A 13,984-nucleotide genomic window follows, 5' to 3' on the forward strand; every position below is an offset into this window, starting at 1 on the left:
TACACTTTCTGGGGAGTCTCCTGAGACCCTTTCCTTTCCTAAGGCTCCCAGGAGGCAACAGTGAAGCAACATCCATTACCCTAGATGCTTGTGGGGATGCTTAAGTCAGTAGTTTTATGATTAGATTAATTCAGGCTTTAACCCTGGCAAAGCTTGAGAGCAAAGTCATCAGATAATTGTGCTTCTTATAGACTGAAGTATGGAATTTAGCCCAGTACTCTGTGAGATCTTTCAGCACATGGATGGCATAGGAATCTGGATGCCGGTCTCAGCCCCTCACCTAAACAGTTGTGTGAATTTAGGCAAATGGCTTAAATTTCTAGGCCTCTTTTTTCATCTGAGGATGAGGGCATGACTATAGACCAGAGGTTCTACATATACGAATCATTTGTAGAGTTTTAAAAACAATATCAGAGCCCTACCCTAGCCTGATTAAATTGGATCTTTAGGGTTGGAGCCTGGGTATTGCTATCCTTCAAAGCTCTCAGGTCTTTCTAATGTAGCTAAGAACTATGAGATTCGGTGACCAATAAACAGTTGTGTCATTCTGCTCAGGAAACCTCAGTAGTTGTCCACACATAAAGTCCCATTTGTGTGCACTGTGTTCTCCGGACCGCAGGCCGACGCTCTAACCGCTGAGCCAAACTGGCCAGGGCTATGTGCACTGTGTTCTAACCAGCCTTGTCTTCTTTCCCAGCTACATTGTTCTTTTTGATGTCTCCTGGATATATTTTGTACATTTCTTTCTTTCCCATCCCTGATGTCCTTACCAGGAATGTTCTCTCTTCCCTTATAGCTATCCAAAACATTTCCATTCCAGCCCATCATTCTTACCTCCTTTGGGGAACTCCTGACCATTCCAGTCCTTGGTTATTTCTCCTACTTCTACACTGGTTCCAAGCTTTGTTTAGCTCTGCCTAAATGCAGTGAACAGTAGAGGCAGTGTTAAGACATGATATGCAAGCAACATTCTGTCCCCTTGGGGAAGTGGGACATATGGCAATGCCACTGGTTTGACTTGTATACTGTTAAACATCTGTGTGATATCTTGTATTGTTGGCTATCTTATTAGTGTATGTATATCTTACAAATATTAGCTGATGGATAGCTACCTCTGACCTGACTTCAATGGACCTTTTTAGTCTTATCTTCTATTTCCAACAGGAACCTTCTGCTCTTGCCAAACTGGATCATTTTCCAGTGGACTTGTGCTTTCTCATCTCCTTGTGTTTAAGTTAGCCTCACTTTCTGGAATTCCTTCTTAGTCTTCTGTCATCCTCACCTACAGAAATTTTATCTATCCCCTTTTTTTTTTTAACTTTTTTTTTATCCTCACCCGAGGACATTTTTCCATTTTTTGTTCAAATAGAGTGGGAGGGAGAGAAAGGAAGAGAGAGAGAGAGAAACATCGACGTGAAAGGGACACATTGAGTGGCTGCCACCTGCACAACCCAACCAGGGCTGGGGACAAACTGCAACTGAGGTACATGCCCTTAGCAGGAACTGAACCCAGGTCTCTCTGGACCACAGGCCATCGCTCTTACTGCTGAGCCAAACCGGCCAGGGCTCTATCCCCTTTTTTTAAGTTCTCACCCAAGGATATGTTTTTTATTGATTTTTTTATTCTTTGTGAGAGATGGAAACATCGATGTGAGAGAGAAGCATCAGTAGGTTACCTCCTGTATGTGCCCTGACCATGGATTGAACCTGCAACCTAGATATGTGCGCTGACCAGAAATCAAACCCACAAACTTTCTGGTATGCAGGATTATGCTCCAGCCACCTGAGCCACCCCCAGCCAGGAGTTTATCTATTCTTCAAAGTCCAGTTTACATATTACCTCCTCCATGAATCTTTCTCTCTGCATTCTACAGCTGCATTAACTGACTTTTGCCGTAGACTTCCATACCCTTAGAGTGGTGGTTCTCAACTCAAGGCAGCTTTGTCCCCCACAGGACATTTAGCAATATCTGGAGACATTGGTTGGAGGAGGCTGCTACTGTCATTTAGTGGGTAGAGGCCAGGGAAGTTCCTAAACATTCTATACACAGGACAGTCTCCCACAGCAAAAATATTTGGTCCAAAATATCAGTGGTGCTGAGGTTGAGAAACTGCCTTAGTGTTTGTCGAATGCATAGTCTTGTGTTTTTACTGCTTGGAACTGTAGTGGTTTGTTTATAGACTTAATCTGCCCTACTCAATTGAATTAACGGGTGAAGGCAAACTCCAGTCCCAAATCTCGACTTTCTTGTTATTAACTTCATATTAGGGTTTAATTCTTGAGCTGGTGGCCTGATCTTAACCACTCAATGTAATTTAGGACCATAGATAAAGAGGTCCTCAATGTGGGGTGGGTGTAGTGCAGTGAGGCAGTCTGCTGAATTTCTCTCCTTTTTACCCCCAGGTCTTTTAATCTGTGATAACCTGGGAGGCAGTATGATACGGGGCATAGAATGAACATTGGGATCAGGAGAAAATTGGTTTTCAGTTCTAGCTGTTGCATGTATTAGTTGAATTGTTTTGGTTAGTCCATGTCACCTCTTTAAACCTCAGTTTCCTTATCTCTGTAATAGATGCCAGTGCCTTAGTGTTTTCCCTCACAGTACCATAGGGATCATTCAGTGAGATGTTAGATGTAAATGTGCTTCGTAAATTGTAAAGTACTATAATAATCGCTTGCTCAGCCACTGATTTATAGGTTAAAAAAAAGAGGATGTACATCGGCTTGCTGTAGGAGCACCACTGTCTACCTTCTCAGCCAGTCCCCTGGCCACTTCCTGCAGCTTTTCAATCATAACTTTCAGTACAAGCTTCAGCTGGCCTTGTCCAGCTCATTCTCCTCAGTATGCCTTCAGTGTTTGCAGCTTTCTTCTCATTTGGTTGTCTGTCTACAATCTTTCCAAAACCAAAAGCGATTGACTTTGCCTCTAGAATACAATGAGTGGCCTGGCATCAGTACTTCCTGGCAAGGCCTGATGAAGACCACACAAATTACTTTGGTCATGGGGAAAAGCTACAAAACAAGACAGCTTGTAGTTTAGAAAGCCAATAGTATATATAGTCCCTTATTATCTTTTTAAAGTAACAAAGCAGCCCTGGCCAGTTTGGCTCAGTGATTAGAGCATTGGCCTGTGGACCAGAGAGTCCCGGGTTCGGTTTCCGCTAAGGGCATGTACCTCGGTTGCAGTTTGTCCCCGGCCTCAGTTGGGGTCATGTGGGTGGCAACCAGTCGATGCATCTCTCTCACATCAATGTCTGTCTGTCTATCTCTCTCTCTCTCTCTCTCTCTCTCTCTCTCTCTCTCTCTTTCTCCCTCTCCCTCTCTCTCCCTCTCCCTCTGTCCTGCTGTATCTGAAGATAAATGCAAAAATGTCCTTGGGTAAGGATTAAAAAAAAAAGTAACAAAGCAGTGTTTTTAAGTGCTGGAAATCTCAGTAGCTTTCTCTGACTAAATGTACACAGTGTAGAGTGATATAAAAGCCTGAGACCCTCATATCCCTGGGGTCAGGCCAAGTGCACCCTCCTGCTGATTTGCAAGTGACCTTCAACTAGTCTTTGAACCTGATCAGATTGATAACTGAGTGACCTCTCAGGATTGTAGTAAGAATCAAATGAGGCAGGAGACAGGGGAGTTCTTACCCTGGGGGAGAATGTAAAATCTAAAACACTACATTTACAGAGAGCTTCTGGGTCACAGAATGTCAGCCCTGTCGGGCCAAAAGATTATCCCGCCCAACCTCTTCCCTTTACAGATGGGGAAATTGAGGTCTACAAAGGGAAAATGCTTTGCCCAGTGCTACTCAGCTAGGTAGGAGCCCACCTGGGTCGAAAGTTTACATCTGATGTGCTTAAGGGCTCTTTTTATGACTGGAAGAATCTGGGCATCCACTTTTTCTGAGTGGACAAAGGTTGCACTCAGAAATATTTTGCTGGACTTTATTTAAACAGAGCCCTAGCTGTCTCACCACCACTTCAGCCAGCACCGCTACACATTTTTCTGTTCTCTATTTCGGAGTTTGGGTGCAAAAAATAAAACTCAGTAGTCTCGATGATCTTTTATTTTTAATACGTTTTTATTGATTTTTTTTTAGAGAGGAAGGGAGAGAGTGAGAGAAACATCAATGTGAGAGAGAAACATTGATCGGGTGCCTCCTGCACGCCCCCCACTGGGAATCAAACCCATAACCTGGCATGTGCTCTGACCAGGAATTGAACTGGGAACTCTCAGTCCACAGGAGGATGCTCAATACACTGAGCCACACCAGCCGGTCTCCATGATCTTTAAAGGTCCTCTCAAGTGCTGAATATCAAAGAACACTGGTGCCTCTCCTGGCCATCGCAGGAACATTTCTGCTTACATTTAAATTCAGAAATGTCAATTTCTGTATTTCTAAAAGGTCATAGTCATGGGCTTTTTTGTTGTTGCTGTTGTTAGCACAGAGAACAGAACCTCATTTTTCTTAGATTTTAATACTGTTGGCTTTCACTGTCAAAGAAAATGGCCCTTTCTTAGTCCTCTCTATTTTCCTTTCCTCTTCATTATTTAATAGTTTTGTCCCCTTTCATGTAAACTTCTCTTCTCCCTTGACTTCTTTGACTTTGTATTTCTGTATTACCTCTTGCATCTCTTGAGCATTTTTTCTTTCTTACTAGTTCTGCTTTCTTTTTCATTACTGAGTTGTCTTTCAGAAGAGCCCAAGGCCTGTAGCTCCTGCACGTTTCTGGTTTGGTGAGTGCTGTGGAGGAGGAAAAATAATTTTCCTCCTACCTTTCTGGCTGGACTAATAATCAAATTGACACAAGACAGATTAACAGGAGAAAAGAAGTTTAATCAAATGTATACTTCCTGTGTACATGGGAGAGACCCAGGAAAACTGAATAACTCTCCAAAATGTCAAGCCATCACCTTAAATACCACCTTCAGCTAAAGACAAAAGAAGGTGTTGGGGATGGAGAGTCAGTTCTGGGAAGTTACTAGGCAAAGCACAATAAACAAGAATAAGATTGTTTTATAGATGTAAGTCCATGTCTTCATCATTAAGAGTGAATGCAGCCCTGGCCGGTTTGGCTCAGCGGTTAGAGCGTCCGCCTGCGGTCCGGAGAGACCCGGGTTCGGTTCCCGCTAGGGGCATGTACCTCGGTTGCAGTTTGTCCCCGGCCCTGGTTGGTCGTGCGGGTGGCAGCCACTCGATGTGTCCCTTTCACATCGATGTTTCCCTCTCTCTCTCTTCCTCTCTCTCCCTCCCACTCCATCTGTACAAAAAACGGAAAAATGTCCTTGGGCGAGGATAAAAAAAAAAAAAAAAAAAGAGTGAATGCAGGCCTGGTGTAGTGAGGGAAACACCCATACAGGTGGAGGTTTCCCTTACAAATGTAAATTTCCTTTTATAATATCCTTCTACTTGCTTTTCAGAGCTTTTTCCTTGTCTGCTGTTTCTTAAAATTAACCAGCCTGAAATAATCGCTATCCCAAAGAGGCATATTTTGGGGTGGCAAACTCTGTTCCCCTTTAGTACCTACAGATTTTCCTCACTAAATCTCGCTCTACCCTGTGCTCTGGTCCCTTGGATGCCCAATTTTCAACTGTGACTCAAAATTGATATATTTCACCACTTTCTCTGTTATTGCTTTGCAGTGCCCCCATTTCCGTTCATTGCACCATCATTTTTTTATCCCTCTACTAGAAACTGGGTAGGAGGAAGAAACTTTAGTCTCAGAGATTATTCAGCAAGTCTAATAATAATCAAATAAACATGAGATAGATTAACAAGAAAAAATAACCAAATGTAATTACATACCTATGTATGGGAACCCTACATACCCAAGAGGATCAGAGACAGAAAGGGAAATTGAGATATTCTGAGCTAGGGATGAGTTAATGCACTTTGGGGTTTCAGAAAGTAATTGCAGAGAGAGCACATGTTCAGCAGTTATTAGTTTGTCCTGCCATATAGATAGGTAAAAAGTAATTTCTGGTGATAACTCTTAATATGGGCCAGGCTCCTAAATTCTTCTAGATAGTGGGGGAATGGGGCGGGGGACTGGACAGAAGTTTCTTTTGAGCCAGCAGGGTCTCGGTTACCTTTAGCTTGAAGTAATCCGCATACCACTTAGGCACATCTTGGGTGGCTTGTTCTGAACCTCTGTAAAACCTTGGCAAAATCTGACTTCTCTGATCTCACACTATTTTCGCCCGTTTTATACTCCAGCTCTCCCTTTATATCTGTGATTCTAATAGCAGGGTAAGGCTCTTGTCACCTTATAGCTAGATTTCTTCACTAACCTACTAAACTTCTATCTTTCTCCAATATATTCCCTTTCTAATTAGTCTGGTCTGTTGAATTTTTTTGAAATCTTTTTTAGAAGAAGGCAAAGTAAAATTAGATTAATAGACTCTTTCTCTATCCCTTCCTCCTCATCTCTATTAGGGATTGGTGCTAATAATTAAGCCTTTCCTTCATCTCTCAACTCCACTCATGATGAGGTCACCTATTGGACTGTCATTACTCAAAACTGATTATGTCTAAGATCCTGAACAAGATATCCAGGTGTTTGTTTGAGGCTCACTATTCTAACAAAAGCAAGAAATAACTCTTGTTTCTGAAACTGGTTACCAAGTAATAGCTGGAATTTTGTTTCTCTTTTTCCTACTCATGTTCTCCTAGTCTTCAGCTAACAATTGAGGTATTGAGGTTTCTTGTCCTGGTGTGATGACTCAAACTTCATTCTAAGGCATCTGAGTCAGAGGTACAGGATTGCTCTGGGCTTCTATTACTTTTACTTCGAGGAGGTGTCCTGTGGTTAGAGGAGAAGAAATTTGCCCAGGGTTCTACAGCCAGTAGATGGAGCCTGGCGTTGACATTATGGTATAGTCTGGAAAGCAAAGGCTTTTTAATCCTTGCCCTATTACTTACTTAGATGTGGGATATTGGAAAAGTCACTTAATTTCTCTCTAAGCTTAAGTTTTTCATCTTTAAAGTAAGAAATGAAGATATATACCTGAGAAGACTGTTATGAGGATTAAAGATGAGGTGTTTAGGTTATAATTCCTGGCAGAGTGTAGGATTTATACCGTTCTAGCCATTTGGTACCAGGCTTACTTCTTCAGATCGAGGGTGGCTGGTTTTTACTTTTCAGTCCTCCCTCTTACCTCATAAAGCAGGGAAAGAGCGTAAACATTTTGTTACCTACTACAGTTTGTAAAATCCCTACTAGCTTTAAAAAAATATTAATAGCCCTTAGTACCAGGATGGATCTGGCAGCCATATCATTTGTGCAGAGGGAACTGCAGGCCTTAGATCCCCAGAGGGAAGCTGGTCCATGTAGCTGAGAGATCTGGAGATGGAATTTTCTACCATGTGGTCTTAGTTTTCTTATAGGTGTTGCAAAACTAGTAATTGGCAAGGATTCAGGATAATGAGAACTAAGCAAAAATTGAGTCTCCAGAAGAATGCATTAGGTCCCCTATAATGTGGAAGGTGAACATCTATTGTCTTGTTGCCAATTCCTAAGTCACACTGGAGAAGCTTCCTGTCCTGCATTAAGTCTGCATTGGGCCCAGCTGACAGGGGCAGCCTTTTCATTTAATTTGTGCCTTTATTTAAGTGTTTGTCCTGGCCCAAACATTACATCATCACTTTTTTTTTTAATCTTTAAAAAATGCATAGGAGCACTAGGTGAATGCCAGTCACTTTGGACCTGAGGGCAGCTAGGGCTTTCCTCTGTCCCTGAGGCTCTTGAACAGGCCCTATGTGGAGTCATATTTGAGTAATCAACATCTTGAAGTACCCTGCTTCCAAGTGAGTGAGTTAGAGTAAGGAATAAAGCAGGTGGGCTGGAAAAACATTTTTAGGAAGTCACCATTTTACATGGAAAAAATACAAATGGAAATAGACTAAAATCTTAGCAGTAATTGTCTTTAGATGGAAGGACTAAGTAAAATATCTTTTCATTATTCTGTGCTTTCCACATTTTCTAAAGTGAGCACATATGGTATTGCTTCTATACTAGGAAAAAGATTTTAAAGTTACCATTTTATTCAAAAAAACTTTTTTTCTTTATTGATTTTTAGAGAGAAAGGAAGGGAGAGGGGGAGAGAGATAGAAACATTGACGAGAGAGAACATCGATTGGCCACCTCCAGCATGCCCCCCACTGGGAATTTGGCCCACAGCCTGGGCATGTACCTTGACCGGGAATCAAACCAGCGACCTCTTGGTGCATGGGTCGATGCTCATCCACTGAGCCACCCCGGCTGGGCTAAAATTACCATTTTAAATTACTGATAAACAGTGAAGTCCAAATGAAAAGTAGCCACAGTTTATAATGTGATTAATAAACACAACAGCCCTGGCCAGTTTGGCTCAGTGGTTAAGAGCGTCGACCTGCGGTCTGGAGAGACCTGGGTTCGGTTCCTGCTAAGGGCACATACCTCGGTTGCAGTTTGTCCCTGGCCCTGGTTGGGTCATGTGGGTGGCAACTACTCGATGTGTTCCCTTTCACGTCGATGTTTCTCTCTCTTTCTCTCCCTCTCACTCTATCTGAACAAAATATCAAAAAATGTCCTCGGGTGAGGATAAAAAAAATAAACACACAACAAGTAGATACCAGTTAGGCCAATATTTTTAGAGCTAACTGGGTCAAAGCATGACTGTTAAAGAGAGAATTGTAGATGTTGGCTGAAATAAGTGATAAAAAATTCAAGCCACCTCATCACCTTTTGAAATATAATGGGTAAAGCCCTGGCTGGTTTGGCTCAGCGGTTAGAGCATCAGTCTGCAGACCAAAAGAGTTGCAGGTTTGATTCCGGTCAAGTGCACATACCTTGGTTGCGGTTCAGTCCCTGGCCCTGGTTGGAGTTGTGTGGGAGACAACCAATCTCTCTCTCTCTCTCTCTCTCTCTCTCTCTCTCTCTCTCTCTCTCCCTCCCTCCCTCTCCCTCTCCCTCTCCCTCTCCCTCTCCCCTCCCCCCTCCCCCCTCCTTCCCTCTCCCTCCTTCCCTCTCTCCCCCTCTCCCTCCCTCTCCTCTCTCCCTCTCCCTCCTTCCTTCCCACTCTATCTGAAGATAAATGGAGAAAAAATATCCTCGGGTGAGGATTAAAAAAAAAGAAATATAACTGGTAAAAAAAACAAACTAAAAAATTCAGTTTCTGGCCCTGCCCAGTTTGGCTCAGCGGTTAGTGTCGGCCCACAGACCAATGAGTCATGGGTTCAATTTCGGTCAAGGGCACATACCTCGGTTGTGGTTCGTCCCCGACCCTTGTTGGGGTCCTGCAGGAGGCAGCCAGTCTATGTGTCTCTCTCACATCAATGTCGCTTGCTTGCTCGCTCTCTCTCTCTTTCTCTCCCCTTCACTCCCACTGAAGATAAATGGAAAAATATCCTCAGGTGAGGATTAAAAAAAAGAAATTCAGTTTCTGGGCATTCAGTAGCTTAGCCAAGTTTATAGGATGCCTGGGACCTGAGAAAAGAACCATGTTCTACAGGGAAGTTAAATTATCATCAAGCTTGTGCTCTGTAAGTGGTACATATGTTTGGGATGCTTATGGTTGGTATGTGGGGGTCCATAGTTTGAGGAGTGTTTCTGATTGGCATCCTCTGGGTCCTTTGAGAAATTATAAAAAAGTCATGGATCTTGCCCACACTTAGTGGGGAGGGGGGAAGATTATTCAAGGATATGAATACCTGGAGGCAGAGATCATGGAAGCCACTTTGAGTCTGTCTGCCATACCTATCTAGTTTCCTGTGTCTTCAACACCCTGAGCAATGTATGACACATAATAACCTCTAATATTTGAATGAATAGATGTAATGGGACTATTATATTTCTAACTCTTGGTTTAAATTTTTTAAAAATTGATTATAGAGAGGAAAGAAGAGAGAAACATTGATTTGTTGTTCCACTTATTTATGCATTCATTGGTTGATTCTTATATTTGCCCTGATGGGGAATTGAACCTGCAGCCTTGGCGTATCGACAACGCTCTAACCAACGGAGCTACCCAACCAGGGCCCAACTCCTAATTTAAGCCTTTTTCTTCACTTCCTTCTATTTTGTTTCAGAGTTACTGATTTATTTTTGAGAATCCTCTACTTTAATCTTCCTCATGGATGAACTTCAGGATGTTCAACTCACAGAGATCAAGCCACTTCTAAATGATAAGGTAAAGACTACTGTTTTCACTAAAATGTAGAGACTACTCTTTTCACTAAAATGTCTCATACTCAAAACATTTAGCTTGACTTTCTATGGAGGGAATACTTAAATATATATATATATATATTTAATATGTTTTTATTGATTTTTTTAGGGAGAGAGAGATAGAAACATACATCAATGTGAGAGAGAAATATCGATCAGCTGCCTCCTGCACATCCCCCACTGGAGATCGAGCCCACAACCCAGGCATGTGCCCTGACTGAGAATCAAACTGGGACCTCTCAGTCCATGGGATGACTGAGCCCCACCATCCAGGCTTAAAATATATTTTTTAACTGTCTTTTTGATGCCTTTCCTCTCTTTTCTTTCCTCCTACTTTGTTTCCACGGGCCAAATTCAATAAAGTTATCCTTGAGATTTTTCTCTCTTACAGCTAGAGATACTAAGGGAAAAAATAATAAGGCAAAGGTAAGTAGAAAGTATGACAGTGGGGTCTGACTTAGGATCCAAGTGTCTTGAGTTTCAGTTTCTATAAGGAAAATTTAATATCCATGGCTGGTGAGCTGCACAGGCTGCAACACTGTCCCTACAGTTTGTCAAGTATGTGATGGGACCCTTCTGTCAGCATGTTGTCATCAGGGATGCCTGGATGTCGGTAATATACCTTATTTTACTGTTAGAGAACTACACAAAGTAACAAGCAGTGTGATATAAATTACCAAAAAGCAAAGAAAGGCTTATTGTCTCTCCAGTCCCTCTTCATTCAGTAAATGTGCCTGAAATTCCTTTTTTTCAATACTCTTCTTTTGGTTTATTGTCATTGTCTCCTATTAAAATACTCTTGTATCTTGGTGTGAATGACTGCCTGGCATTTTTCCTTGAGGATGTATTGATGAAGAGTGAGGGTAAAATGGGTGAGGTTGTGATGAGGGATACACCAAAAGATACTGTTGCCTGTTTCCATTTTTACCCAAAGGAAGGCCCTTCACCTACAACTTCAGTGGCTGTTGACTTACTAAGTTTTATTAATTTGCTGTTGAATCCTATCAGCCCCATTTTCTTCCCTGTAACATCATCTCTCCATCCCCACTCTCACCCCTTCCTTTATTTTTCATCAGATTTTTTGCTCTTTCCCTTGGCAAGGTACACACGTTGTTTACACCCCTTTGGTTTCTTTTGATTCTTCCCCCTCATGTTTTAAAAAACTCCTTTAAGTTCTCTCTTTTGGTGCATGTGAAAGGCTGTCCCAAAAATGATATATCAGGCCCTGGCCGGTTTGGCTCAGCAGTTAGAGCGTTGGCCTGCGGTCTGGAGAGACCTGGGTTCGGTTCCCGCTAAGGGCACATACCTTGGTTGCAGTTTGTCCCTGGCCCTGGTTGGGTCGTGTGGGTGACAACTACTCGATGTGTTCCCTTTCACGTCGATGTTTCTCTCTTTCTCTCTCTCTCTCTCTCCCCCTCCCACTCTATCTGAACAAAAAATGGAAAAATGTCCTCAGGTGAGGATAAAAAAAAAGAGAGAGAAGAGGAAGAGAGAGAGAGAGATGACTGTTATATGTGGACACAGCAAGATGGTGGCCATTTGCAAGCCAGGAAAAAACGTCTTACCAGAAACTAACTCATGCTGGAATCTTGATTTTGTTTTTTCAGCCTCCAGAAGTGTGAGAAAATAAATTTCTATTGTTTAAATTACTCAGGCAGCCCAAGCAGTCTAAGAATTCAAGTAATCAGTGCCTTACTTCCTAACATCTGTTAGCTCCTCTTTGATATGCCTGTGCTGTTTCTACCCACTTCCCATAATCCATCTCTCTCCCTGAGAAGTACTCCTATTCAATCACTGTGCATAAGAGCTCCTCTGCTCCAGTGAAGCTTTATAGATATAGACTGGGCCCTGGTCAGTTTGGCTCAGCGGTTAGAGTGTCGGCCTGGGACCAGAGGGACCTGGGTCCGCTAAGGACACGTACCTCAGTTGCAGTTTGTCCCAGGCCCCAATTGGGGTCGTGTGGGTGGCAACCAGTCGGTGTGTCTCTCTCACATCTATGTTTCTCTCTCTCTCTTCCTCTCTCCCTCCTGCTCTATCTGAAGATAAATGCAAAAATGTTTTCGGGTGAGGATAAAAAAAAAAAAAATAGAAGAAATAGATTGGGAAGAGGCCCTCTTAGGATGGTGACATTCCCAAACAAAGAATTTCACCCCCCAACCCTACCTCATATATTAGTGCTTCTGTCTTTGCCCAGCAAGTGGGTGTTTTTGTATACATTGTGAAAGGTATAATGATGATAATGCCTCTCATCCATTATTTCATTTGATCCTGCCAATAGCTTGGTGATGTTGCATACCCAGATCAATTATTCCCATATTGCTGGTGAGGAAACTAAGGCTAAGAGAGGTGAAGTAGCTTACTCTGATTGAGTACCTAAGAATGCTTGTTGTAGAGTCTTACCACTATTAATGTTTTGGGCTAGATAATTATTTATTGTAAAAGACTGTTGTGTGCATTGTAGGGTGTTGAACAGTATCCTTGGCCTCGACCCACTGGATGCCAGGAGCTCCCCCCGAGTCATTACAGTCAAAAAAGTCTCCAGACATTGTCAAATGTCTCCTGAAGGACAAAGTTCTCCCCAGATGAGAACCACAGCTATTAGAGGATTAAGCCTTCAGGTTTGAATAGTAGATAGATGTCTTTTTTGTTTGGGGGGAGTTGTTTTTTTTTTTTACTTATCCTGCTGTTATTTATTAAGCACCCCCCTTTTATGTGCCAGGTACTTTACATGCCTTCTTTCTTTCAATCATCACAGTATCCCTCTGAAGTAGATAGTATTATTTCTTGCTTAGCAGATGAAAATCTGACTGAGCCCTGGCTCAGCGGTTAGAGCGTCCACCTGAGGACCAGAGTCCCAGGTTTGATTCCGGTCAAGGGCATGTACCTCAGTTGTGGCTCAGTCCCTAGCCCCGGTCGGGGTCTTGTGGGAGACAACCAGTCAGTGTGTCTCCCTCACGTCTGTTTTTCTCTCTCTCTCTGTCTCTCTCCCCCCCCACTCTATCTGAAGACAAATGGTAAAATATCCTCGAGTGAGGATTGGAAAAAAAAGATAATCTGACTGAAAAAGTGGTTTGCCCAGTCAGTAAGTGGCAGAGCTGAGACTAAAATTTACATCTCTCCTACTCCAAACCTAAGACCTTTCCACTACGTTCTCTCTAAAGGTGTTTTGGCATCACATCTATGGCTTGCCCTGTCTCTTTAAGGAGAAGCCTAGATATGTGTATTATTTCAGTTTATCTTTCTCTCCATTCTCCTCATAGATATACCCTTAGCAAAGACGTCACTGTACTCTTCCAGGCTTCAGGGAGCTAAAGGAAATCTAGACCTAACCGAATATGGAGAAATTTGTCCTGAGATGACTATGAGGAAGTATTCTCAAAATAGCTCTAAGTGAGGCTTATGTTAACTTTTCTCTTGTCATTTGTTGGTACTTTCCCCATTTAATTTTAGTATGCCTGTGATTTTGTCTATAGCTCAGAATTGTGAAGTGGATAATTTTGTCATACTCGTTTTGACTCTAGTGATGAAAAGAAGCACCTGCTAGCACCTATCTTTGCTTTGGGGGGAAGAAATTGTACAGGCATATGAAATGTTTTTGTTTTATTTATTATTATTTTTTTATTATTATTATTTTTTTTATCCTCACCTGAGGATATTTTTCCATTTTTTGTACAGATAGAGTGGGAGGGAGAGAGAGGAAGAGAGAGAGAGAGAGTGAAGGGACACATCGAGTGGCTGCCACCCTCACGACCAACCAGGGCCGGGGACAAACTGCAACCAAAGT

General features: G+C 42.4%; 2 protein-coding genes across 6 annotated transcripts in view; both read left to right on the forward strand.

The window, feature by feature from the left end:
* Positions 1–10,146, forward strand: part of DSN1 (DSN1 component of MIS12 kinetochore complex) — a 43,455-nt gene extending 33,309 nt beyond the window's left edge. Inside the window, exon 11 of one of the 2 annotated variants that reach the window (XM_036244387.1) lies at positions 10,062–10,146. In XM_036244387.1, the coding sequence (XP_036100280.1) occupies positions 10,062–10,081 (20 nt within the window). In that variant the 3' untranslated portion in view covers positions 10,082–10,146. The remainder of the gene's footprint in view (positions 1–10,061) is intronic. The other variant, XM_036244388.1, reaches the window with a different exon arrangement.
* Positions 1–13,984, forward strand: part of NDRG3 (NDRG family member 3) — a 74,501-nt gene that overhangs the window by 10,071 nt on the left and 50,446 nt on the right. For 2 of the 4 annotated variants that reach the window (XM_036244383.1, XM_036244384.1), the window contains exons 1-2: positions 10,068–10,162; positions 12,662–12,818. In XM_036244383.1, the coding sequence (XP_036100276.1) occupies positions 10,155–10,162; positions 12,662–12,818 (165 nt within the window). In that variant the 5' untranslated portion in view covers positions 10,068–10,154. Of the gene's footprint in view, positions 1–10,061; positions 10,163–12,661; positions 12,819–13,984 lie in introns of those variants that run through there. The other 2 variants (XM_036244386.1, XM_036244385.1) reach the window with 2 other exon arrangements.

This window comes from Molossus molossus, unplaced genomic scaffold, assembly GCF_014108415.1.
Source record: "Molossus molossus isolate mMolMol1 unplaced genomic scaffold, mMolMol1.p scaffold_m16_p_6, whole genome shotgun sequence".
NCBI classification, from domain to species: Eukaryota; Metazoa; Chordata; class Mammalia; order Chiroptera; family Molossidae; genus Molossus; species Molossus molossus.